Source organism: Myotis daubentonii, chromosome 11 (assembly GCF_963259705.1).
Source record: "Myotis daubentonii chromosome 11, mMyoDau2.1, whole genome shotgun sequence".
Lineage (NCBI taxonomy): Eukaryota > Metazoa > Chordata > Mammalia > Chiroptera > Vespertilionidae > Myotis > Myotis daubentonii.
In genome coordinates this window covers 79,438,703-79,465,788 of record NC_081850.1, presented here as the reverse complement: position 1 = coordinate 79,465,788, position 27,086 = coordinate 79,438,703, and the positions used below count along the sequence as shown (strand labels likewise).

General features: G+C 53.2%; 2 protein-coding genes across 9 annotated transcripts in view; both read left to right on the top strand.

Annotated features, from left to right (window-relative positions):
* The first annotated feature begins 264 nt into the window (after positions 1 to 264).
* Positions 265 to 15,854, top strand: TTF1 (transcription termination factor 1). 6 transcript variants are annotated; one of them, XM_059658380.1, is made up of 11 exons: positions 265 to 410; positions 2,422 to 3,383; positions 5,032 to 5,255; positions 6,691 to 6,876; positions 7,705 to 7,783; positions 8,418 to 8,548; positions 8,670 to 8,904; positions 10,862 to 10,951; positions 11,042 to 11,107; positions 13,085 to 13,170; positions 14,334 to 15,854. In XM_059658380.1, exons 2-11 carry the CDS (start codon positions 2,440 to 2,442, stop codon positions 14,516 to 14,518), a joined length of 2,226 nt encoding a protein of 741 aa, XP_059514363.1. In that variant the 5' UTR covers positions 265 to 410; positions 2,422 to 2,439; the 3' UTR covers positions 14,519 to 15,854. The 6 variants fall into 6 exon arrangements, 5 of the variants coding, with proteins under 5 accessions (XP_059514363.1, XP_059514364.1, XP_059514366.1 ...); XM_059658381.1 differs by having other exon boundaries at positions 269 to 410; positions 2,433 to 3,383; XM_059658379.1 differs by lacking the exon at positions 265 to 410 and adding an exon at positions 428 to 1,343.
* Positions 15,855 to 24,912: 9,058 nt separating this feature from the next.
* SETX (senataxin) overlaps positions 24,913 to 27,086 on the top strand; it is a 64,212-nt gene continuing 62,038 nt past the window's right edge. For 2 of the 3 annotated variants that reach the window (XM_059658378.1, XM_059658375.1), the window contains exons 1-2: positions 24,913 to 25,048; positions 25,905 to 25,987. In XM_059658378.1, the coding sequence (XP_059514361.1) occupies positions 25,938 to 25,987 (50 nt within the window). In that variant the 5' untranslated portion in view covers positions 24,913 to 25,048; positions 25,905 to 25,937. Of the gene's footprint in view, positions 25,049 to 25,904; positions 26,005 to 27,086 lie in introns of all 3 variants that reach the window. The other variant, XM_059658377.1, reaches the window with a different exon arrangement.

The window sequence follows — 27,086 nt, the reverse complement described above, 5'->3', positions numbered from 1 at the left end:
CATCTCAGTAGCACGCCCTGTCCCCGCTCCGTCGCGTCACTGCTTCATGTTCCTTCCAGGGCACCGTGAAGCTGTCTTGGTTGATGTGTTTATCTGTCTCCCTCAGGTGAGGACCCTCACCATCTTCACGCAGAAATCATTACTAAATGGGATGCAGGCGTGAGCTAGCCAGCCCGTGGAGAATGCGGTCCCACTTTCTCAGTTTCAGGATCCCGCTCTAGCCTACCCCCCCCCCTACCCCCAACAAAACGGGCAGAAACCACGCCTCCGTCCCAGTGCCAGTCCAGCTGCCAGCAAGTCAGCGTGGCAGCGGGGTGCCTAGCGGACCGGAAGTGACGCGGTCCACTTCCGCTTCCACAGCAGCAGCACTTCCGGGTCGGAAGAAACGCGGCGGCGCTCTCGGACTGCAGGTAGGAAGCGGATTTTGTTCCGGGTTTTTTAGGCGTGCGTGTAGACACCGAGCGGCGGTGGTCGTTGGTCGGGGAGGCGCCCGCGGCCGGGCCCCCGGGGTGCGCGTGGCGCCCGTTTCTCCGCGGCCGCTGCGGGCCCCTTTGCGCCGGAACCCTGGGGTCTGTGCGCAGAGGGGGCCGCGTGCCCTCGGGGCAGCTCCCCTTCCTGCCCGGCGCGCCCCGCCCAGAGCCCTGCACGGCGGCGGGGGGTCGGGCCGGGAGCTCGCGGAAGTGGAGATGAACGCGAGTCCGTTCGTTCCGGAGGCATCGAGCGCTGGCGCCAAGGCAGGGGCCCCAGCTGAGCCGAGGGCGCTGGGGAAGCCGCTGGGTTGTTGGGAAGCACTGCGGGACCGGGAGCGGGACCGGGTCCGGGTGAAGCGCTAAGAGGCCCTCCTGAGTGACAGGCAGACTTTAGACCCGTCTTAGCTCAGCAGGGAAGGTGGCGGAAGCGCACTCCTGGGAGAAGGCGCCGCCTTTGCAAAGCGCAGGTGCGTTCGCACTGAAAGGAGGGAGAGAGCTGGAGAGGTGGGCGGGCCCGCCTAGATCCCGGAGGACGTGGCAGGTCTGGAAAGTTTGGGGACTTGATCTTAAGAATAACGGGAAACCCTAACGTGGTTCTAGCTGGAAGGGACTGTTATTTAAAAGGTTGTGTTGAACTCAAGCAACCAGAAGGAGAAACTTGGGTATTTACACGAAAGAAAGAAACGGGTGGAAAGTGGAAGAATGTTCAGTGGCATCACCTGCTCTGTGTGCACTGTTAGGAAGAGGCCTGGAAGATGGGCCAGGAAGGCGCCTGTGGAGTGTAGGGCTCAGGGTCCTGGCCCTCTTACCCGAGCAAGCTCGGGAGTAGGAGGGTGGAAGCCACAAAGATGTGCGCTGAGAAGTGGATGGAAGGTGAGGAAACGGAGAGAGCAGTTTCTCTCAAGAGATGCTGCTGTGAGGGGAGGAAAGAGATGGACTTCAGGGTGAGAGGATGGGTGCATCCTTTTACCTCTCCTTCCAACTCCAAGCCTCCTATATAATAAAAGGCTAATACGCAAATCGACCAAACAGCAGAGCTACCGGTCGCTATGACGCACACTGACCACCAGAGGGCAGACACTCAATACAGGAGCTGCCCCCTTGTGCTCAGTGCGCTCCCACGGGGGAGCGCCGCTGGCAAGTGCAGTGGAGGTAGCGGGAACCTCTCCTGCCTCTGCAGCAGCGCTAAGGATGTCCGACTGCCAACTAGGGCTGCTCCCCGGGGAGTGGGCCCAAGCCTGCAGTCGGACATCCCCTGAGGGCTCTAGGACTGCAAGAGGACACAGGCCAGGTTGAGGCACCCCCGCCCTCAAGTGCACAAATTTCGTGCACCGAGCCTCTAGTTAAGAAATAAAAGATTACAGCCATAAGAGAAACTGGCTCTGTACTTGTCCCAGATCCCTGAATTTGCCAATTGCAACCCCCATACCTGTGTTTACAGTTTTATTGCATATGTATGCATTGAGAAAAGATACATAAAACCGTTTGTGGATTTTAGACTCAATATATGTGATATCATAATGTGTATCCTTTTGACCAGGGAAAGCTTAACTGAAGCAGTGATATTCTAGGCGAGCTCTGGGGATGGAAGGAGGCAGGGGCCGGGGAGGCTGCGGAGAATGTTCCAGACACAGGGAACCGGGTGCTATCAGACTTTGAGCCAAGGGGAGATGGTGGCGGGTTTGTGGGACCAGGAAAGGGCATGTGTGGCTGGAGCACAGAGTTGGAAGGAGAGGTAAAAGGTGACGCTGTGGGGAGCGGGGCCTGGCCGTGCGGCAGTGGAAGCAGGCAGAAGGGGGTACCGGGAGCCTCCTGAGCGTGTAGAATAGCATGCAATGGATAGTCATGATTCCAGCTTGTCACTTGCCGTACAATTTCATTTTCTGTGATGGCTTTTTCTCTCCCGAGGCTAATGTTTAAGATGCTTTGCAAATAAGCCACTGTTGTCAAGTTTCCCTCTAGGAGTAAAATGGAAGGCGAATTGAGCGGATTGGACATCCACACTCCGGTTTTTGACAAGAAAAAGAAAAAGTACTCTGTAGATAAGGAAAGACATCGGACGCATGCCCACGGAAGTTTCAGAGACGCCCCCCTGGCAAGCGAACACTCGCACAAAACGAAGAAGGAAACAAAGAGGAATGACCACCAGCGTCTCGCCGCTTCTCCTCTGGAAACATCGGAACTCTGCGAGGAGGCTGCACAGGCCCCCTCTCCAGCCAAAAGGAGGAGAAAGAAGAGTGCTTTGGGGATACAGGACGGAACAGGCGTGTACGTCACGGTGGATAAAGAAAACATCGAGAACATGCCCAAGAATTTCAGACGGGATGTTGACATCGTTTATATTGACATGAGCAGGGAACCGGAGTCGCCCAGAGAGCCCGAAGCAGGCGAGTCGCCTGCAGTTACTAAGCGACGGGAAGAGCCGCGCAGGAAAGTTAGGGAGAAAAAGAAAAAGAAGCGCCGGCGGGAAGCCGCGTCCTGCGATGCTGCGCCGGCGGGGCCAGGCCCGGGCGCCAGCGTCCTGCCCCAGCCGGGGTCCCCGCTTTCTGCGGGCCTGGGAGGCCCCGTCACACAGCTGCCAGGCGCCGCCCGTGAAAAGAAGCCTGAGAAAAGAAAGAGGAAGATTTCACACCACCAGGGATGTGAGAGTCCCGAGGCCGTGAACTCCGAGGGGGCGCAGGTGGTCCATGGCCCGGGGACTGCAGAAGGCAGGAGGGAGCCCTGCAGGTTGAAGAAAAGGGCCAAGAAAAGGAGGCGGAGGGCTCCTGTTGAAAGGGCTCTCTCGGGGCCCCCCACCAGCTTGGAGGACCCGCTGCTTGACTCCCTGGGCGGTAATGCCTCCTCCATTGAGGAAAGTGCGACCCCCCGGCCCCGAGAGGAGGAAGACCAGGCGTGTTCGCAGGAGGCGCCGAGGTAACGCGGCCGCTGTGCCTTCCGGGGGTGCCCATCCTCTGCCTGGGTCCGGGGCCTCTGTCAGCACGTCCACATGAATGCCAGGGCTCCTAGAGGCAGGGCACGTGCCGCTCAGCCGTGTGACTCACAGGTAGCTTCCTTCCTTCACATGTAACGAACCGTCAGTTAGATTAGATTTGCGCTGGGAACCATTCCAGCCTGAAATTCTGTAACTAACTCTAACGCATTGACAGCCCCAAATCACCTTTGTTTGCACGTAGGTAGAGGAAAGGAAGAGATGACCCATAATGTTACCGGGCAAGGAAAAACTTGAATTAGGGTCTAAGAAAAGAAATGTTAATACTGGTTATATAATTATCATTTGCGGGTAGTGTCAAATGAATAAAAGCAGGGATTTTTCTTTTTTCAACCACTTTGTTGCTCAGTTTCTGGGACTTGGGACAGATTCCCCCAGCCCCCAGTTTTTACTCAGTGGCTTTCTTACATTTGTTAGGTTGTCCTGGCTTCACACAGCTCCACCACAGTGACATGGGAGAGCCCACCTCGGTGGTGCTGATAATGCGGCAGCAATGCTCCAGGACTATGGTTCTTTTTCTTTTTTAAATATGTTTTTATTGCTTTTAGAGAGAGAGAGAGAGGAAGGGAGAGGGACAGAGAGTTAGAAACATTGATGAGAAACATCATTCAGCTGCCTCCTGCACGCCCCCTACTGGGGACTGAGCCCGCCACCCGGGCCTGTGCCCTGACTGGGAATCAGACCAGTTACCTCTTGGTTCAGGGGTGGACGCTCAATCACTGAGCCACACCAGCTGGACTAGGACTGTGGTTCTTAACTCATATTGGGCCCTGTGCCCTTTGAAAACTGTTGACCCTTAGACAAATGCACTCCATTTTCTCCCAGTTTCCTGTCCGAGTAGTTAGTTGATACAGTTGAACATATGAAAAGGAGATTGGAACATCTGGCAGAGAGTTTGGGGATGAATTAGTTAGTGATCGATACATAGAAAACCAAGCAAAGGGGAAATGTGACCACATTACTGACCACAGCAAAAATAACTGTAACCGTGGAGACCCTGGGTCATTGAACTAATAACCATTATTATAAAACTTAACATTGCAAGGGTTGGGGAGAGGCATCTCGGGTGTCCATGGGGGTAGAGCAGGGCCTAGCCTGTTAGGAAGTAAATAAAACAACAGTAATTGGGAAACAGGACTCTAAGAAGTAATCTCTGGTGGAAACGGCTTAGGGTGCCACGTCTGCCTCGGAGGCCCCTCAGGGGTGAATCCAAGTGAGCAGTTACCCCGAGAGTCCGGACACCCCCCACCGAGCCGCCTCTGGTCCAAGTGAGTCATTTCAGGAAAAGAATTTAAAAGCTAGAGCCCAGCCGGTGTGGCTCAGCAGTTGAGCATCAACCCAGGAATCAAGAGGTTGCTGGTTGGATTCCCAGTCAGGGCACATGCCCGCGTTGCAGGCTCGATGCCCAGTGGGGGGCGTGCAGGAGGCAGCAGATGGATGATGTTCCCCTCTCATCGGTGTTTCTGTCTCTCTACACCTCTCCCTTCTCTCTGTAAAAATCAAAAGCATTTAAAAAAGAAAAGTAAAAGCTAAGTGATGTCTCAATGCTAATCAATCCAATTTCCCTCTTAGGTTAGAACCTCCCGACGAAGAAAGCAATTTGGATTCGGCCCGAGGTGCCGAAGCGCGGTCTCTGTCCGAAGACTTGGGAGACGCGGACGATGCAGACGTGGACCTGGCCTCCGCCGTGAGGCAGCTCCGGGAGTTCATCCCCGGCATCGGGGCGAGGGCCGCCACCACGATTAAGCGCATGTACCGGGATGACTTGGGCCGGTTCCAGGAGTTCAAGGCGCAGGGTGAGCTGTGGCACCCCAGTGCTGCCGAACGTCCAGAGCCCCCCTAGCGGCTTCTGTGAGCAGCTCAGGTTTACAGGGTCACCATGACCTCCTCCAGCCACGGCAGCTGTATCTCCATCCAGAATTGCTTTTTTAAATTGAATTTGCCAGGGTCACCTTGGTAAATAAAACTATATAGGTTTCAAGTGTGCTTGGTAGTACATCATCCACCCAGAATTGTTGTCTGAGCTGTGAAGTGAAACCAGCGAAGTGCACAGGTTTCCCCTTTGCCCAGCCGGCCAGGGAGGCAGGAGGACTGGGCTGTCACCCCCCGACCAGGTCAGTCCTGAAGGAAGGGGGGGAGGAGGAGGAGCCTAACTGGTTGCAGCCTGGGAAGGATACGGAAGTGAACGAACCCTAGCTCATCAGCTTCCAGGAGGTGTCGTTTCTTCCCCTGAGATACTAACTTGAGGGTGAGCTGGGGGGTGGGCTGGTGCCAGACAAGCCGCCTTGATCTCTGTGTTACCAGCGCCTCCAGGAAGCCACCTGGATTTAAGAATAAACTGCAGATGTAAGGCCAGTGCTAAAATGAGCAGTGTTTACCGAGTGCCTGCTGTGAGGCCAGTACCGCTGGCCAGTGAGGAAGAAGGGGGGGCTTATGGACACAATCGCATGGATAAATTAAGTGAGAAAAACATAATTTATAGAGCAGTGTCTATAGAATGATCCCATTTTATTTGCGTACCAGAGGCCCGATGCACGAAATTCGTGCAAGAGCAGGCCTTCCTTCCCCTGGCTGCCGGCACCAGCTTCCTGCTGGCACCCGGGACCCAGGCTTCCCTCACAGCCCCAGCTTCGTCCAGTAGGTCGTCTGGAAGGACGTCTGGTCTAATTGGCATATTACACTTTTATTATTATAGATTCTGTGCTGAAATTTTTGAGTATTTTATGAAATATTTTAAAAACAAGTCTAAGAGTAGAAACACACTGTATAACGCAGTTAACGCATAAGGAAGCTGAGGGCTGGAGTAATGAGGAGGAGGATGCCGGGGGCATGTGTCCCTCCCTGGTACGTGTGCACAGAGAACCACCGGCTCACGGCAGCCGTGGGGAGCAGGGGCAGGGGAGAGTGAAGGGGTGTTTTCTGAACGTCCATTTCTGTACTCTGAATGTTTAATGACTATCCGTGCACTTTTGAATATAAAAAAAGAATAGGCAGTTGACGAGTCAGGAAGGCCCCGGGAGTGGGATGACCAGGGAGACCTCGGGAGCAGAGTGTGGCTTGAGCTGAATCGGAAGGAAAGCGGGTCCGCAGCGGGACGCCCGAGGCCCAGCTCCAGCGCACCAGCCGGGCGGGGGCGGGGGCGGGTGGCGGGTCCCTGTTGAGGAGCACCTGCGAGGTTTGCTCTTGTTCATTATTGACAACATCTACTTTTTCTCCCACCTCAAATCCTAGGTGTCACCATTAAATTTGGCAAGTTTTCTGCGAAGGAAAATCAGCAGCTAGAGAAAAACGTGCAAGAATTTCTGTCCCTGACAGGAATCGAGAACGCGGACAAGCTGCTGTACACGGACAGGTACCCGGAGGAGAAAGCCGCCATCACCAACCTAAAGAGGAAGTACGCGTTTCGGTTGCACATCGGTGAGTTCAGGTGCTCGCCCTGCCCGCCCTCGGCCTCCCACCGCCTGCGGTGACCCCTGGGAGCACTCAGCAGCCAGCGGGACCCGTGTCTCGGTGGCAGCCTGTTTGGGGTCAGGAATGTGCTCGTGCCTCCTGGGCACACTGCTTCACAGATTCTAGGGAGAATGAACTGGTAACTTCTAGCTTTCCTACCGGGTGATAATTACCGTTTGGGCTTCTCTCCCTGTTCTTCGCGGCGTATGTTTTGCGTTTGCTGCACCAGCACCTCCTGTGGGCGGCAGGGTCTCCTGAGCATTTTAAGTGCAGCCGGGACCCCTCCTAGAGGTGACGCTTGGAGATCAAGGCCATGAAGCCATAAGCATTGGCCTGAAAACCTCTCTCAAATTTAAAGAAGCTAATTTCTGAGGTTTTTGCTGGGATGTGCCCAGGAACGCGGCCGCGCGAGCCCTGTGGAGGGCAGGTCCATCTGCACGGAGCGAGGCAGGCTTATTCGTTTGGAGAGTTCTTGTGGAGAACTGTTGGCATGTGTCCCCCACTAGCCTCCCTCTAATTCACATTATGTTAGCATTACTTTGCCTTGTGAGGGTCTTTCCCGAGAGTTGGGAAGACCAGAGCTGGAGCCACATACAAAGTGTCCAGTTTTCAGAGATCTCCAAGGCAACGGGGGATTGTGTACATCTGCTTCCCAAGACAGCTTCCCGCAGGCCCCGGCATCCCAGCCTTGCCCAGGCCTAGGATAGTTAGTGGTGAAAGGGCTACTCTGCCCTTTACCACTGTGACCGCCTCATGCCACACCGTGAGCCTGCTGACCATCTTCCTCTGACTTAGGGAAGGGCATTGCCCGGCCCTGGAAACTCGTGTACTACCGAGCGAAGAAGATGTTTGACGTCAATAACTACAAAGGCAGGTAAGACAGCGGCTGGACACAGAACGTCTCTGGTCTTTCTGACACTCACGCCAGGTCAGAAGTCAGGCCTGCAGATCTGTGTGAAAGCAGGCGTGCACCTGCGGTCAGGTGATGTCTTCGTTTCCATTTCCAACTCGAACCTGTGTGGTCTCCCCTCTATATCTTCTGCTTTTTCTTTCTTTTTTTTAAAAAAAATGTTTTTATTGATTTCAGAGAGGAAGGGAGAAGTAGAGAGAGATAGAAACATCAATAATGAGAATCATTGATCAGCTGCCTCCTGCATGCCACCTACTGGGGATCAAGCCCACAACACCCTGACGGGGATCATACCATGACCTCCTGGTTCACAGGTTGATGTTCAACCACTGAACCACACTAGCCAGGCCTCCGCCTTTTCTTTGCACTCTCATTCCCACACTCGCTGCTGCTCTGGATCTCGGCTTTGCTCACTGTAAGCTCCTTGTGAACCCCGACGTTCCTCCTCAGTGCAGCGCTCCCTGAGCACCTGGCCCCGTTCTTGGGTCGCAGTAGATATTGGAAGGTGGAGGTAGATGTGATGTTATGTGAATCGCGCCTAACTACAGAGTAAATTTTAAAATGAAAATAAAATTGTGACATGTTCCCTTTGTCGTAGGTACAGCGAAAGGGATGCGGAGAAGTTAAAGATGTACCATTCCCTCCACGGCAACGACTGGAGGAAGATCGGGGGTTTGGTGGCTCGAAGCAGCCTCTCCGTCGCCCTGAAGTTCTCCCAGATCAGCTGCGGTGAGTGTGGGCTCTGCCGCCTGGTGAGCTCGCCCGGGGAGCGGAGCGGCCGGCGCGCAGGAAGATGGGCGGCCGTCTGAGAGAGCATTGACTTTTTTTTTTTTTTAATATTTATCTACAGAAAGAAACCACGGTGCTTGGAGTAAGACGGAAACCCAGAGACTAATCAAAGCCGTTGAAGAAGTGATTCTAAAGACAATGTCTCCCCAGGACTTAGAAGAGGTAGATTCTAGACTCCAAGAAAACCCCGAAGGCTGCCTGTCGATTGTTCGGGAAAAACTCTACAAGGGCATATCTTGGGTAGAAGTCGAAGCTAAAGTCGAAACCAGAAATTGGATGCAGTGTAAAAGTAAGTGGTAAGTTTTAAGGCTTCTTATGCAAATTGCAACAAGACATGCTCGCTCTCTCTCTCTCTCTCTCTCTCCCTACACACACACACACACACACACACACACACACACACACACACAATTCCCAGAGGCTGGGTGGATTGGTGAGGTTAGAATACATGGCGGCACCAGGTGGAAAGCCTTCCATGTTGAGAATTGCTGTCCCTCGTTCGCTGCTGCAGCCCCTCAGTGCCGGCATCTGGTGTACGGCAGCGCTGGACCGGCCCGCTTCACTGTCCGTCCTGCTCACAAGGCACTGGAAGCTGTTTGATGCTTTGACTTCTGATTTCTTCAGTCTGCCCCTTTCTAAGTTCCCTTTCTAAGTCCCGAGCAACAAGGTGGTTTTCTGTTTGTAGCATTAAAAATAAATAAGGGGACGGGAGGAGTGAGGGGGGTCAGTGGGGAAACAAGGGGACATTTGTAATACTTTCAACAGTAAAGGTACATTTTAAAAAGAGCTAAATAAGCATAATGCTTGAAAAAAACTAAAACTGACGTTCAGAAGAGAAATCACAAGCAGTGCTCAGTAGAGCTCTGCCTTTCAAATCGTGCGGTTCACCTGCCTTCCCCCAGAGTGGGTCCTACTCTCCGTCTTAGAACTTCTTCGTGCCCTAACCGGTTTGGCTCAGTGGATAGAGCGTCGGCCTGCGGACTGAAGGGTCCTGGGTTCGATTCCAGTCAAGGGCATGTACCTTGGTTTTGGGCACATCCCCAGTAGGGGGTGTGCAAGAGGCAGCTGGTCAATGTTTCTCTCTCATCGATGTTTCTAACTCTCTATCCCTCTCCCTTCCTCTCTGTAAAAAATCAATAAAATATATTTTAAAAAAAAAAAAAGAACTTCTTCGTCACCTGGGATGTATACCCTCAGTCCTGGTTGCTCTGTGCGCTCTGCCTCCTCGTGCAGCTTTCCCCGCCCTGAGGGTCTCCGAGCCCGCCCTCCCGCACCAGGCGGCTCAGGCCTCCTGACTGTCAGAGGAGAAGGAAACCCCAGGCAGGCGCGTTTTATGCTAAAAGTAAACTCTTAGGCGATACTGTTTATTGCTTATGCACCTTACATTGCGTGGCTGTTATTTAACAGAGGACTGCGCTCAGGGAAATACACTCCAAAGAACAGATAATGTTGGGGGGAGAGAGTGTAAGACGGGGAACCCGAGCCCTTCCCACCCAGCATTTTCGATTGAGAAAAGGATGGGGGATGAGCCTCCATTGGAGGGTGGACGATCGGTGTTAAACAAGGGGGGCCACCTTCAGAATCAATGTGATTAAACAGCATGCAAGACTTGCTTTGCTTCTCAATTTGAAGGAAAAAGCACTTGTAGCCTGAACATACATTTACTTCGTGTAACATTGACATGCCCTCAAGAGACATTTCAAACCAGTGTACGTGGGTGGCTGTTAGTAAGCACGTGGTGCCATTACCACATCTCTCCCTTAGCAAGGAGGTGAATGGAATGGCTACTGATATGTCCATCAGATGGTGACAAGTTGTGCTGTGCAAGACAAGGACCTTTTAAAATATTTTTGGTTGCTCCTCTCATTAGCAACTTCGCCCTCTCCTTCAGCCGTTAGCTCTGGGCCTTAGAGGAACCATCAGATCATGCATCACTTTGCTAAATTTGTCTCGGTTGGTTTTCCAGCAGCTGCTCACAGTAGAAGAGTAATGTCCGTCTGTCTGTTCATGAGCAACTGAACTAAAGCGGGTGCCACAGCGCCCTCTAGCAGCTGCTGAAAGGCCTGCTTCCCCCTTTTAAACTTGTTTATGATGGAAATTTTCTGACACATGTGGATGGTGGCAGATGTGGGCAGGGAGGCGTTGCAGGAGCTGGAGAGTGGTTCTGCGGAGGGGGTTTAGATGAGAAGACAGGGAACTTGAGTGAAACTGCACCTCTGACAGTGAACTATACTGCTCTTTCTTTGAATGCAGGACGGAGATTCTCACCAAGAGGATGACGAATGGCCGGGACGTGTACCGCGGGGTGAACGCCCTGCAGGCCAAAATCAACCTGATTGAGAGGTACGGGCCGGGAGCGGCGCTGCGCTACCACTGCCCTGGCACCGAGAACAGCAGTGAGCTTGAAAACTGAATTTTTATGTTTTCTCATAGGTTGTATGAAATAAATGTGGAAGATGCTAATGAAATAGACTGGGAAGATCTTGCTGGTACCATAGGGTAAGACCATCCTATATAATAAAAGGCTAATATGCAAATCAACTGAAAGGCGGAATAACCGGTCGCTATGATGTGCACTGACCACCAGGGGGTAGACGCTCAATGCAGGAGCTGCCCCCTGGTGGTCAGTGTGCTCCCACAGAGGGAGCGCTGCTCAGCCAGAAGCCCTGAGCTGGGCCCAAAGCGGCGGTGGCGGGAGCCTCTCACACCTCTGCGGCATCGCTAAGGATGTCCAACTGCCGGCTTAGGCCTGCTCCCTGGACATCCCCCAAGGGCTCACAGACTGTGAGAGGGCACAGTCCGGGCTGAGGGGACCCTCCCCACCCCCAAGTGCACGAATTTCGTACACTGGGCCTCTAGTCTGTTTAATATTAAGCTACTTAAAAGATAAGAGGTGACTTTAAGAAATGACGATCAGATTTTAATAGTCATGCTGCATGTGGATTTTACCTACAAGTTGTTTTATGTGCATGTGTATTTAGATCCCCCACTCCACCCCACCTAAGACACCTAAGAGGAGTGAATGAAATACGTACCAAGTCCCTCTGGGCAAAGCAAATTGTTGAGAATGGTGGGGTGCAGGTGTTGTGGGCTTTGGAAGTGGGCGCAGAGGGATTGTGTGACCTTCAGTTTGGAAGGTGGAGAGGAGCAAGGCCCGGCAGCCTGACTGACTTTCAGGAGCGTGGCTGCAGGTGGGACGTTGCCGTCAATCAGGAAGGGTTTAAACAGGTTCGGTGGGTAGTTTCTTACACCTTGGGATGTGGCCAAAGAAAAATCCACCTTTTTTTAAGCTGGGAGAACTGGAGTCTTAGTGACAGGCCCTGCTGGGAGTCACAGAGACATGCCCATGCTTCCAAACGCTTTCCTTCGCTAGCTGTCCTGAGGGGTGGGCACACCCTTCAGTATCATGGGTCCCTGAGAGGGGATGGTGTCAGGTGCTTAGAGGAAGGGGACCCTGCCTTGCACCCCACCAACTTCCATCCTGAGGGCTGTGTCCACAAAGCCTACCCTTCGTATTATCAAATTTTGTTGTTGTTAATCCTCACCCAAGGATATTGATTTCTAGAGAGAGTGGAAGGGAGAGGGAGAGAGAGAGAGAAACATAGATTGGTTGCCTCCTGCATACACCCCACCAGGGCCCGGAAGCTGCAACCAAAATCCATGCCCTTGACCGGACTCGAACCTGGGACCCAATCATCGTTTGCCTCTACATACTTAACAGATAAAATGATCGCGCTAACCATCTTAACTGCTAGATTAATTATTGAAGCAAATAAGTCACACTTTTATTGTTTAAGGCAAATTGTCCAGGAAGTGAAGTTAGTGATTTTTCACTTTAGAAACTAAGATTTGGTGGTTTCGTTCTCACTTGCTATAAAGTGCAAGTGTGTGAGTCACCAAGACATCATCAGCATCTGCTTCCTTTAGCCTCGCAAGATAAAAGTCAGGGCCCCCTGCCTCCCAGTGGTGACCAGTATGTACCCTAAGCGTAATGGGGAAGAGGGCAGAGTTTGGAGTCAAATCACCCAAGTGTCCCCTGCCCTTTCTTAGCTGTGAGATCTCGGACTTCTCCATGCCTCAGTTTCCCCGTCTCTAACATGAGGAGGAAGAGCAGTGGCTCCCCGGTCGAGGGGCTGTGAGGCTTGTTGTTGCTACGTGGGAAGTGCTGAGGGCAGGGCCGAGTCCAAGGTGCGGCTCATGTTACATTTTGTCTTCCCAGCTGGAACCGCTTAGATTATTCCAGATAAACAGAACCCATCTTGCTGTACTGCTGCTTTTTTCCTTGTGTGTGTGTAACCAGGGACCGTAGCTTTCCATGTGTCTTTCTTGTACCACTGTTGTGGCCATGATGACTTCACGCTCAAGGGGAGGAAAGCTCAGGGCTGGGCCTCCCCTCAGTCACTGTGCTGTTAGTTCTTAGAGCTGAAATGATCAGGTTTTAGACTGACACTGACCTTTCACCTTTCCTTCCTAAAGCGATGTCCCTCCGTCTTACGTTCAGGCTAAGTTTTATAAGCTGAAAGCCACCTGTGTGCCCTCCTGGCAGAGCAAGACTTTCCCAGGTCAGTACGTGCAGTGTGTGAGTGTTGAGGGCAGTGTGTGGTGCCGTGTGCTGGGCGTGCCCCTGGGCAGCCACTTCCCTCTGAGAGCCTCAGCTCCAGCTGTAAAACGGAGAAAGTTAGCGTCATCATCCCTACCCGACAGGACCTCCTGCAGGGCTGAGTCAGATAGCGACCCTGTCCATGGCAGCAGGGTGCTCGGGGCTTCGCGAGCACTCAGCGAATGCTCTCGGGGGTTCCTGGGTTGCCATCACGTGCACACATGCACACACACCGGGTGCACACACTCATACCACATGCGTGCATATACACTTCTAGGAAAAACGTAAGATGCCGCTTCCTTCTTTGCAGCCGTCTGTGGGCGGATAGGCATGTGGTTCCCAGACCCAGGTCACCAGTCATGTGAGGAGCTCGTTTAGAGTGTACAGAGCGGCCCCATCCATTCATCCAGGACGCTCATCCCAGGCGCTTGGGGCTGGATTTCCCCGTCAGGCTTGCAGGAGCGTCTCAAGTGTCTGGAGACCACTGGCTCGGTTGCTCCTCTGCCTGGGATGTGAGGAACCGCGTGCGTTCAGACACCATTCCCTGGGTTGAACCCTAGCCTTGCCCTGACTGAGTCCATGACGTTGGGGAAGTTTCATGACGTTTCAGGAGCCTGGGTTCTCTCATTTGAGAAACAAATAGCAGCCCTAGCCAGTTTGGCTCAGTGGATAGAGTGTCGGCCTGTGGACTGAAGGGTCCCACGTTCGATTCCGGCCAAGGGCACATACCTGGGTTCTGGGCTCGATCCCCAGTAGGGACGTGCAGGAGGCAGCTGATCAATGATTCTCTCTCATCATTGATGTTTCTATCTCTCTCTTCCTCTTCTTCCTCTTTGAAATCAATAAAGAAACAATTCCCTTTAAAAATAAAAAAAGAGGGAGGGAGGGAGGGAGGGAGAGAGAGAGAGAGAGAGAGAGAGAGAGAGACAGAGAGAGAGAGAGAAACAGCAGTGCCTGCCTCTGAGGAGTGTTGAGAGGGGTGAGTGAGCGAATGTAAGCAAACCAGTGAGAACGGTCTTGCACATGAGAACAGCATGGAGCAGGCGTGTCAGCAACGCCCTCTGACCCTTGACCTTGGGAAGAGGCTTTGCACAAATCACTTCCAAGTTCAACCTTTCTCTTTAGAGATTATAGACCACCTTTATGAGACGAGTCTGCCTTTGCTCAAAGAGAAGCTAAAGAAGAAGGTGGAGAAGAGAGGCGCTGTGCCCCCTCCCGCGGCGCCCCGCCCTGTCTTCCTGTTCAGGGACATCTTCCACTGCGACGACGACGACAGCGAGGACGACGACGGCGGAGGCGGGCAGAGCTAGGCGATGGCATCCTGCTCGTCCGGTTTCTGGGTTTGGCTGTGTGTACATACGAGTGTCGGTAGCTGCTTTCCGTGCTGGGGGCTGGCATCCAGACGCAGTGGCCACACAGGGAGGTGTGAGAGTGACGCCCTTGCTGTGGCGCATTGAGGATGGACTGGCATTGTCCGATGCGATTGTTTCAATGTGAAAAGGAGGAGGAACATATGAGTTGATGTAACACGTCTGTCCGATGGCAAACGATTCTGGTTCCTGTGGAACCAGTGTCCCGAGCCCCCAGGGCAGCGGAGGTGGGCGCGTCCTGTAAGCATTCGCTGCGTGGACTCTGCAGCAGCAAAGAGACGTCGACAGCCCGGCGTGCCTGGCCACGGCTTCTGCTCCTCACTTGTTGACGTGTGTTCTCGGCGGCGAAGTGCAGCTCAGCGTTAGAAGGAAGTTGTGGGTGTGTGTCGCCTCAGCCTGGTTTCCGTTGTCGTGCACATGGCACAGGTGCCCGGCTCGTCTTCCTGGGGGCGTGCTGGTTTAAAGATGTTCCTGTCTGATGCCCCTCAGAGCCAGCCACTGAGTTCATGTGGTGTCAGCTGCGGGGAAAGCCAGCGCTCCCTTCCATTGCTTCCAGAAAACTGGCTTTGCTAGACGTGGGAGGTGCCACGTGGGTGTGGGGCACACTTGTGCCTACTGGAGTCTCGGGCTAGCCCAGCAGCCAGGAAAGCAAAGCACTCCCGATGTTTCAAACAGGATTTCCTGTCGGGGTCTAGGCTACAAAATTGTGCAGCAGGATGGGGGAGCAAACGGGGAGGTCGAATACCCAGCGATGAGCCCCGAGGGGAAGCCGCCGTGGCCTGTGGCCCAGCACACCCCGTGCTCCTCCCCTGATGGGTGGTCTGGAGCCCGGGCAGCTGCACCCCTCCTGGCACCCGGCCTCAGCACGATGTGTGTCTCCCGAACACAGCGCTCCTGCCTCCCCTGCCCTTATGTCTCACAGGTGTCTCCACGGCAGCTGAGCAGGACCCAGCCGGCCAGGCTTCTGGCCCCGTGTGTACATGACGGAGCACAGGGAGGAGCATAGGGGTGGACAGTGTCCTGTCACAGGGGTGTCGCCGTCCATGCCGGGATGCAGCCCCTATGCCCTGGGTGTTCTCATTGATGTCACTTGTGTGACATCATGCTGTGTGTTGGTTCATTCATCTGTAACGCTCCCCGTTTCTCCAAACCTGCCGTCATTGGAGAAGGAAGATGAGCGACGCGGTTTAGGGGCCCTGGGTCTCCCGGATCCCCAGCACCCGCACAGTGTGGTGCAGATCATACACACTCAATAAATGCTCGGGAAACAAACGAGTGTTTCCTTTTTAGAAAGCATTTTGCCTTCCGGCCCTCCTCTCTGTCAACCATACCAGGCTCCATGCTGATGGGAATAGAAATTGTATGTTCCTTTTGGAGGACAATCTAGTGAAATACAGCTGATCCCTAAGAACGTACCTATTCTGTGATCCTGCCTGCTACTCCCTGGTTGCAAGTCTCCTGGGGACCCTCAGCATTTAGGAAATGCCCCCTCAGGGGAAGGAGGGAGAGCGCCCCTTTTTAACCTCCTCTCCACTGCAGAGTCCTGGCCTCTGTTGCATAACGAAGTCTGTGCGTGAAGATCAGTAGCTAAGAAGCATGCTTATTGAAAAGTGTCACGTGACCAGGAGCTGAAATAATGCCAAGTCGAGACTGTTGGGCAACAATTGGATTTGTTCCTTGGTCTTGTTTCTTCTGAGATAGGTTTCTTTCCTCGCTTTATCTCTGTTCACTTCCTGCATCCTCTTCTCCCGAGTACAGACAGTACGTGCAGTTCCTCCTCTGCCCTTCTCTGCCTGTAAGTTGGGGTTGTCCACACAGTGAACTCAAGACGCAGCCGTAGACAGGCAGACCTGGTGCCTGCTTTCTCCACCTAAAGAGATCATGGAACTGGTGTGCAAGAATGGCTCCTTTATCACATGCAAAATAGAACATGCGCATGTTCCTAGGAAACCTGGTGAATAACTGTTTATTCCTAGAATGGAATAACCTATATAATAAAAGTATAATATGCAAATTGACCAAACAGCGGGACAACCACCCGGACGACCATTTGGGACCACACTGTGACACCCACTGGTACCAGGCCAGCCAAGGCTGGTGCGATGCAATTGGTCGGGGGCCCAGCTGTCGCCCCATGATTGCCCCGCAGAGGGAGGCCCAGGCCACCGACCGGCAGACTGCGGCGGGGGGGAGGGGGGGGGCCTCCCTCTGCGAGGGACACCCGGGTCCCGGGTGCTGGCAGCCAGAGGGAAGCCGGTGCCAGCAGCTGGGGGAAGGAAGGCCTACTCGTGCACAAATTTTGTGCATCGGGCCTCTAGTTGTGCAGTAATGTTAAATGCTGACATGTTTGGTTAATATAAGAGTTTGTATATTTTCTTGACTTTGTAGAAGGAAAAATATAAAGGAAATTGTGTATATATAGAACCATTAAAATGTGTGGGAAGAAGTCAGTCCCCGGGTGGCTGGTTTTTCTCTGGGCGGTGGGTTGTGAGTATAGAGGGTAGACCCTTGATGCTAATGCAGAAAATGGGCTGCCGTCTAAGGGATCTGCAACGGAAGGCGGAGCTCAGAGGGAGGTGCGTTTCACCTTTTCACGTTAAGGGCTAATCAGCTGCTTGGCCACCGAGGTGTGGCTTCTCCAGGGTCCACGTCAGCGTTCGTGCACACGGCCCCTGGGCCCCGAGCCTTCCTGCAGCCTCGTGTCCCAGCAGCCCAGACACCCCTTCCGAGGAAGAAGGCGGCTCCGGTGGCTCCTCGGTCCTGGGTTTTGTCCCTACCGCCCGACTCTGAGCGCTCCCTGCACGGGGAAGCAGGGGCTCCTGGAGCTGGGATTTAGCACAGCCGCCCTTGAATGGCGGAGAGGGTCGCTACCCAGGAGAAAGGGTGCCCTCCGCAGAAGAGGTGAATGGGCTGAGGAAGCACCCACAGAGGAGACGACAGTGACTTGTCTACATTCACTGTGCTATGAATTTGACCCAATAAACGTGTACTTGGTAAAAGTGATTTTTATAGCTCTCCCCGATATCTCCCACACGCCTCCGGCCATACAAATGTTACCTTTGCCCAACAACCTTTTGGCCTCTAAGAATCCAGGATGTGGGAGGGGCAACTGGCAGTGTCGGATGCCAGTGCAGGAGGGAGGAGGGTGCGAGGGAACCATGGCTTTGCCTTGGGATGTGCTGGGAAGAGAATGTTCAGAGAGAAGAAAAAGCCACTAGAGATACGGATTTGTTTGTTATTGCTATGAAACGGATAACCCCAACTTAGAGGGTGAAAGGGCAGAGGAGGAATCCCAAGTACTGTCTATACTCGGGAGGAGAAGAGGATTCGGGAAATGAACAGAGATAAAGAGAGAAAAAGAAACCTATCTCCAGGAAGCCAGACCAAGGAACAAATCCAGTGGCTGCCTAACAGTCTCCACTTGGCATCATTTCAGTTCTTGTCCCAGTTCCTGGTCACGTGACACTTTTCAATAAGCATGCTTTTTAGCTATCGATCTTCATTTACAGACTTCGTTATGCAACACAGAGGCCAGGACTCTGCAGTGGAGAGAAGGTTAAAAAAAGGGGTGTCTCCCTCCCAGAGCCATTCCCCACCCACCCCCAAAACGCTGAGGGTCCCCACGAGACTTGCAATCAGGTAGCCGTGGGCAGTGGCGGCTGGTCCCGGGCTAACCCGCTGAACCCGCAGGCATTTTGATCACACACAGTGAGCTAAGATGCAGCCGTGAATAGTGAGGTTTGGGCCTGTTTTCTCAAAGGTACCGCAACCCAACACGTTCTGAGCACCACCTCCAGGTCATCTCCTGAAATCCACACGTCACAGTTCTTCAGCCTCCACAAACAACACATCTGCCCACTCCCCGCCCAGCCAGTGGCCAGAGTCCATTGTCGCAATCCCTCTCCCTCTGTGACACTTGTCTGTTCAAGGCCCCAAACCTGGTGAGCCCTTCCACCTGCCTCCTACCTGTCCCAAAAGCTGAAGTCACACAGCTCAGCTGGCTGGCTTCACTTTCATGACTGTAGACCTCAAACGGACACATGACCTTACCAAAGGAGCTGGCTTTAAGTCTCTTGTAGGCTTGCTTTTCTTTTTCTTTTTAAAATATGTATTTTATTGATTCTGAGAGGGAGGGAGAGGGAGAGAGAGAGAGAAAAACATCAATGATGAGAGAGAACCATTGTTGGGGTGCCTCCTGCACGCCCCACACTGGGGATCGAGCCTGCAACGCAGGCATGTGCTCTGACCGGGAATGGAACTGTGACCTGGTCCATAGGTCGATGCTCAACCACTGAGCCCCACCAGCCGGGCTAGGCTTGCTTTTCTTTCCTGATATCAGCTATTTTAAACATTCTCCCTCCCACAGCCCTCCTCTGCCCTGCTCATGACTCACTGAGAACACTAAAGCCACCCGGCATCGATTCCCCTGTCCTCCACCAAACAGGTAGATCTGCCCGCACACTTGTTTCTCCCACTCAACGCTGGCTCCCTCCACCTGAGCCCCTGGCCTGGCCCCTGACGTTAGATCAGAGAATTTGATCCTTTGCTGGTTCGTCCTCCCAACTTCTAGGTGTTCTCCCCCTCGGGGCTGCTTTGAGGGCCTCCTCACCTGCTCTGATGCCTTCAAACAACAAGTCCCTGCTGACGGCTCCCAGGTGGGTGGCTACAGCCAGATGGGTGGCTACAGCCAGAGTCACAGTCTTGGAGGCACCTGCCTACTTGCCGTCTACATTCAGGTGTCTTACATGTCAAGTCCAACTTGTTACAACATTTTAGTCCCCACACGACTCCAGGCTTTCTCATCTCAGCCTGTGGCGGCACTTGGCTGCCTCTTCTCCCCGGTACCCCCACACCCAGTCCCTGAGAAAACACCCCCTGGACTCGGTCTGCCTCCACCGCCTCCACCGGGCTCTCAGGCAGCATCCTCTCTGTCTGAGCCGCACACTTCCTGCCGGTTACGCATCAGCCCTTCTCCAATCTAGACTCCCCACATTTGCAACATCACTCCCATTCCTGCCCTGTTCGGGAACCTTGACGTGGTTTCCCCGGCATTGGGGGAATGTTTGTTATAATGTCTACAAAGATTGCAAACAATCTTCCATCGCTTATCTTCCCAACCCTATCTCAGGCCCCTGTTCCCCTGTCCCCACACAAAAACTTTTTCTTGCCCCGGCTGGTTTGGCTGAGTGGATAGAGCGTCAGCCTGCGGACTGAAGGTTCTTGGCTTTGATTCCGGTCAAGGGCACGTGCCTGGGTTGCGGGCTTGGTCCCCAGTGGGGGGCATGTAGGAGGCAGCCAATCAATGATTCTCTCTCATCATTGATGTTTCTATCTCTCCCTCTCCCTTTCTGAAATCAATAAAAAATATATATATATTTTTTAAAAAACAACTTTTTCTTATTTAATTTGTATTGGTTTCAGGTGTACAGCGTCATGGCAGGACAGTCACACTTTACTAAGTGCTGCCCCCGTGTTTCCAGGACGCACCTGGCAGCATGCACAGTTATTACAATATTGTTGACTGAATTTCTGATGCTGCAATTTCTTCCCTGTGACCATCTGTAACGGCCAATCTGTACTTCTTAAGCCCTCCACCCCTTCACCCAGCCCCTCCTTCCCTCCTTCCCCTTTGGCAACCACCAGCCCCTGTGTCTATGAGTCTGTTTCAGTATAAAAAAAATTTTAAGGGAAAAAAAGGAAACCCATCAGTATAATCCACTATGTGAACAAAGAATAAAAACTATTTGCATTTGATGAATCCCAAATCCATCCCATAAAAACAGCTACTTCCCCAGCCTGAGAACGAGTAGCTGCAAACCCTGCAGACTTCTTTCTGAAAGTGAAACTCTGAGATTGAGGAAACTTCTCTGCATTATCGTCAGTGCAGTCAAGCAAGACGTGAAAGTAGACCGACATGGACTGGAAGTGACCTGAAACAGCCCTTTCCCACAGATGGTGTGACTGTGGATGGAGGAGACCCAAACGATCTATCGAGAATTATTGCAGTTGAGTGAAGTTGCTAGAGACCAGATCAACATACAAAAATCAATCCCATGTCTATATCAGTGGCAAACAAAATTTAAACATTTTTTAATCCTCACCCGAGAATATGTTTTTATTGACTTTGAGAGAGAGAGAGAAACATTGGTTGGCTGCCTTCTCTACCTGTCCCGACGGGATCGAACCCAAAAGGTACGTGTCCTGACCAGAAATCGAACCCACAACCTTTTGGTGCACGGGGCGATGCTCCAACCGAGCCATCCACTGGCCAGGGCCAGAATTAAAATGTGTGAACAAATCTATATTACAATTCTATGCTGACGTAAATTACTACAAATTTAGTGGCTTAAAACCACAGGCAATTATCATCTTGCAGTCCTGTAGGTCAGGAGTCCGGTAAGTCCTTTTAGAAAAAAGGCCCCATAAAAGACATACTAATTCCCAATAAGCACACGACCGGATGTCCCACGTCCTTAGCTGTCGAGGAAACACACACGGTGCGCGTTAGTCACGGGGACGCCCGACGCCCGAACGTCGAGGACTCAGCGGGAAGTGTGACACGGCAGCTGACGGGACTGAAGGTGCCAGAATCCCTTCGGGAAACGGCAAGTCCTCGTGATGTGAGGCACGCGCCTCCTCGTGTAAGAGGCCGTGGGGGTCCAGGAAAGGCCTGACCCCACTCCAGGTCATGTGAAGGACATGAACTTGGTTTGCACCCCAGTTCTTGTGATCTAGGCAAGCGGATATTTTGTCATAGCAACTGTCAAACATAGATGGAACTAGACAAAGCTTGCCCAGTCTTGCCCAGCCTGTAACGATCTGCTACTTCTCCATGAGAGGCCAGGCCCTAACAGTGATCTATGAAGCATGACCAGCCACAGCTTCGCTATAAAAGTGTGTGTAAAAAGTAAAGTTGCTGGTGCCTTGCGCCAGTCCTCCTGACCCCGGTCTCTGGTGCGTTCGTCCCACGCCGCCACTACTCCACGGGGCCATTTGGCAGCGGGCCTCCACACCCTCGGGTCCAGAAATCCCGCGCCTGGCTCTGCGCCCAAGGGAACGAAGATGCACATCCGTTAAAAGACGCCACGGCAGTGCTCGCGACAGCTTGTTCTTGACAGCGGAACACGGGACACCACCCGACAGCCACCAGGCGAGTAAAACAAACAGCAGATCCCGGGGTTACTCCTTCCGACACCCCACTCCGCAGCGACCGCGCGTGGCGGCCGCGTGGGGCAGCTGTGGGCCTCCGGCCGGACGGCAGCATCCCGGGGGTGGGAGGCACTTGGGCGTTTTATTGGGGGTCATTGTATGCGAATGACACGAAGTGGACAAACATGAAGGGACTGAGGCCTAAGTGAGGGGGAGGATGATGATGAAATCAATAGAAAGTCTAACAAAAGACTCAGCAACGCGTGAGGAGGGAGCCGTTTCAAACGCGGAGAGAAATGGTCGATAACCAAAGGACGACGACGAGGAGCGGTCACACTGGAGAAGGACTGGGGTTTCCACGTGAAATCCGGACACGAAACGCACACCATGACCTGAACACGACGCCGGGAAGCAGGGGTCGTGGTTCTAACCACTGAGCCACAGCCCAGGAGCTGTCTGTGCTCGGACAGCTTAGAGCTCAGAGGTGGGGAAAGATCGCCTTTTCCCTTAATCTGCCGACCCTAAAAGGGTGCATGACGTGGCCAGACCAAACCAGTCCTCGAAGCAGCTTTCACAAACTCGATACAATGTCACCAACCTTCCCAGAGAAGAGCGCGATCCCTGTGTTTCCTGTGAAAATGACCTTCAACCTTATTGTCAAGGTCAAGTACATGAAGCCAAAATACGTAACTTTCATACAGTTGTGTTTGCAGCTTATATATTGTGTTGTTGTTGGGGGGGGGGGGGAGGGTCGTCTGGATTTTAAAAATACCTGTGGAGGGTTTCTTAATTTAAAAATTGTAATCAGTGCCATTCATTCCAGATAAATACTGATTTCATTCCCAACTTTGCATTCAGACGTTTCCTTGCGGTATTTTTAAGCACATCCTCCAACTGCTTAGGCTTCGGGCTCTGCAACTCCTGGGTCGATCGCGGGACGTACCGTGGAGCGGGAGAAGCAGCTTGCAGGAACACGCATCCAGGTGAGAACCGTGGGGAAAGATCGCCTTTTCCCTTAATCTGCCGACCCTAAAAGGGTGCATGACGTGGCCAGACCAAACCAGTCCTCGAAGCAGCTTTCACAAACTCGATACAATGTCACCAACCTTCCCAGAGAAGAGCGCGATCCCTGTGTTTCCTGTGAAAATGACCTTCAACCTTATTGTCAAGGTCAAGTACATGAAGCCAAAATACGTAACTTTCATACAGTTGTGTTTGCAGCTTATATATTGTGTTGTTGTGGGGGGGGGGGGGGAGGGTCGTCTGGATTTTAAAAATACCTGTGGAGGGTTTCTTAATTTAAAAATTGTAATCAGTGCCATTCATTCCAGATAAATACTGATTTCATTCCCAACTTTGCGTTCAGACGTTTCCTTGCGGTATTTTTAAGCACATCCTCCAACTGCTTAGGCTTCGGGCTCTGCAACTCCTGGGTCGATCGCGGGACGTACCGTGGAGCGGGAGAAGCAGCTTGCAGGAACACGCATCCAGGTGAGAACCGCGCGGAGCTGCACAGTCGCTCACAGCTCGACACGCATGTGGGGCCAGGAGGCCGGGGGCTCAGGGGCCGGCGCTTCTCGCCTTCGTGGGCGCTTCCCTCAGAAACATCCAACAGCCTATGTCATGGCCAGATGGTTATAAACACAAACACAGCACTAAATAGGAAAAGGCTTTCAGCCTGAAATTCCGGTTGTTTTTCTCCACGTGCCTGTCTCCAGCGAAGGCCCTGGGCAGCATTCAGGGTCCGTTCCCCACGCTGGTCAGCGGCTGGCGCTCCAGCCTCCTCTCATCCGCTTCCACGACGGCCGCCGGGAAACAGACACTCGGCGGCCTTTTCCTTGCCACCTCGTCTTTCAAAAAGGTCATCGTCGCCCTGACCGGTTTGGCTCAGTGGATAGAGCGTCGGCCGGCGGACTCAAGGGTCCCAGGTTCGATTCCGGTCAAGGGCATGTACCTGGGTTGCGGGCACATCCCCGGTGGGGGGTGTGCAGGAGGCAGCTGATCGACGTTTCTCTCTCATCGGTGTTTCTAACTCTCTATCCCTCTCCCTTCCTCTCTGTAAAAAATCAATAAAATGTATTTTAAAAAAAGTTCATTGTCGCCAGCCAGCCAGGTCTGTCTTGTTTCAAGTCTTCCATCAACATACCATCTACAAGGGGACGCGTGTACAACTTATAATGCATTATTGCTGGAAACAGTTTTCTAACGCCGGAATACGGGCCCAACTCGTTCACGGAGTGGAAACGCCTAGAAGCGGGGAGAATAACGGCTTTCGGTTTTCGCCTGGAGCTCTCAGGTCCTGGGCCAGCTGGGCAAATTCGCATAACGGCTATCAGATTAGCATAACGGCCAAGGGATTAGCATAACGGTCATCAAATTAGCATAATGGTCCTCCCTAAGCCACGCCCCCTCACTGGAACTTTTTTCTCCTGTTCTCAGGCGCCCACTCCTCAGTCTTCGGTTGAGGTTCGCCTTGGTAGGACCGTCGCCCAACCTGCCCGAGGGGCCCACCGCAGACCCTTTCCTTCGCAGTGCTGGTCAGTATTCTTAATTATTTGGGTTTTCTGCCTCGTTAGAGTGAAAGCCAGTGGTGGTTCCTCAGCAGCCAGCTGGGTGGCAGGTGTTAAAAAACAGGCGCGAGGCTTTCTGGTGGTGGCTTTCCTGTGATGCTCTGTTGTGTTTCTTTGCAGTCCTTCCACGTGTCCTTTTTCTGAAATACAAAGTATATAGACTCCCCCGAATTTGCAGGACTTAATGCATCCTTTTTCCGTCATCCAATATATATATATCTGTTCCTCCAAATACCTGTTGATTGCATAGTAGGTCTTTAAAGGAAATCTAAAAAAGGGGGGGAAATCCCTTCGCGGGCCGCAGCACACCCTCCTGCAGCACCTGAGGCGTTGGGCACTGGAGAGGACAGCGGGACGCAGAAAGGTAGGCGCCGCAGTCCACGGGGCACGGGGAGGTCGGGCCGCGTCCTCCCTGCGAGGCAGCCGAAGCCACGGGCAGGGCCGCGTGCCCTCCTGGGCGGCTGGCTCCGCCCCCACCGCGCGGGCGCTCCCGATTGGTCTGCCCCGCATCCAGGAAGTGACGTCAGCGCCATGTCGAAGGGTTCCCCGGCCGAGCTCGGCGCGCCTCTCCCCACGCCCCGCCCCCCGCGCACCAAAACAAAGTGGCGGCGGAGGCGGGGCTTGCGGCCGGCAGGCGGCGCGCAGGGGCCGGACCTTCGCTCGCGGCGCCGGTGGGTTGGGCGGGTGCGACCGACACTTCCGCCCTCGCCAGCTTGTGGAGCGGAGGCATGGAGGTGGGCTAGCGGCCGAGGTGAGGCCCGCGGGGTGAGGAGAGCGGCGGCTCGGGGTCGCACACGTGAGCTGGCGTGCGCGGGGCCGCGTGGGAGAACCGTCGCGGCGCGTGGGGTCCGGGCGGGCGGGGGAGGGGCGGTGCGAGCGCGGCGGCTCGGAGGGTCGCGGCGCTGCTGGCGGGAGCAGCCTGGTGGTGCCTGGTGGGTCGTCCCCCGCTGTCTCCCGCACCCCGGGGTCTCGGGCGCTGGTACCCCCTCTCCTCCCTTTCCCGCGTCTGCAGAGCGGAATCGTCACCTATTTTCGGTCCGGGCTTGGCGTAGGGCCTCCGGGGGCAGGGGGAGGGTCCGGCTGCAGAGTCTCGGTCCTCTGGACGCTCCTGCGTTTCTCCTGCCCCGAGGCTCTCCGGTCGCGGAGTGCTTCTCCCTAGTGGTTCCTGCTCCACCTGTTCTCAAATCGGGCAGCAGAGCAGCTTTGCCCACCCCCTCACCTGCGGCCCAGAGGGAGCCAGGCACGAGGCTTGAAGGGAACAGAACCCTTGGGTTAGAAGGAAGAGTTGACGTTTAAAGTGAGAGATGAGTTAGTGACTGACACCCGCGGAATGCGTTTGCTCATTTGGGGAACTTTTGACAGACCGCCCAGCTGTTGTGAGTGGGCCCGTCCCAGTGGGATGAGTCCCCCGCCCCACCCCGTGGAGGCAGGATCGCGGTTGCATCATTTCCAGTATTTGGGTGCCCTCAGGCAAGTTGTCTAATCTGTGAGCATGAGCTTTTCCATCAAACGGTGACTTCTGGATCCACTTCATAGGATTGATGTGAAACTCAAATAAGACATTGTAAACTGCTTAACCGTTTTTCACTTTTTCTTTCTTATTTCAGAAATGTTCTTTTGGGACCAGAGTCTGGGTATATATGAGTGAAAATCCTCACCCAGGAATCTCGACTGAGAGGCTCACATCTCTGTAAGCCATTAGCCCAGGTATTTATTTTTTTAAGAAATTTTTTCAGTCACCTAATATGTGCCAAAAGGAAAAGTGATTAAACAGAAGAGATCCTTGCCCTGCAGATTCAGAATTGCTGAGAACAACAGCTCAGCCCAGCATGGAAGTGAAGTGACAGAAACAAACAAAGGCCTGAGATAATGGAGAAGATGGTCATCAAAGACAACCAGAAGGGAGAGGATGGGTCAGACAAGCCCCAGATATGATGACGCTCGGGGATGGGTTGGTTGCACATGGTTAGTTCTCAAATCTGGCTTTTTATCAAAAATCACTGATGGAATTCTTTGAAAAAATTTAAACTGAATTTTATCAGTATCATCTGCCCTTTTTTTTTAGTTTCTTTGGTGAGTTTGATGTACTTTCAGGATTAAGAACCAGGGAAGAGAATGAAGGGTGGGTGCTCCAGGCAGATGGATGAGCTTCCGTAAAGGCAGGGAACGCCAACACCATGCAACACCATGAAGCATTTTCGGGAGAGCAAGTGGGGGTTTGGAATGGCAAGAGATGATGCTGAAGCCAGATCAGGCAGGGCCTGCCTTATGTGCTGAGCCCAGAAGCTTGAGGTTGATCCCAAGACTTCAAATGACTTAACTCTGGAGGAGTCATCTATGCTTTCAAAGTCCAGCTGTTTCCTTGCCCGCCGGCAGCATTTGGAGGAAGAATTGGTGGTGGATCAAAACAAGAGACAGAAGAATCCCATTTAGGCTTCTGTAATCCAGACAAATAATGAGAATGTGTTCAAGTTGGGCGGTGGCAGTCCCACTGAGTAACGTACAGATGTAATTGAGGAGGTGGACTCGAACTCAGAGAGATGGGGGCTAAGGGAGAGGACAGGGTAATTCCCAGGTTACTGGTTTGAAAACTAAAGGACAGTGATGCCATGAATATAGGAAATACTGTATTTAAGGGAAGGACTTTGTTCTTTTCTTGTTCTGTTTACTTTGAGGTGCCTGTCACTGTGCAGTTGGATATTGACTATCTTTGTGGATTTCTAGGCTAGGCTAGCATTTATTGAGTAGCTGAACTATAGTTAAGCATTGCATTATGAGTTTTACATACA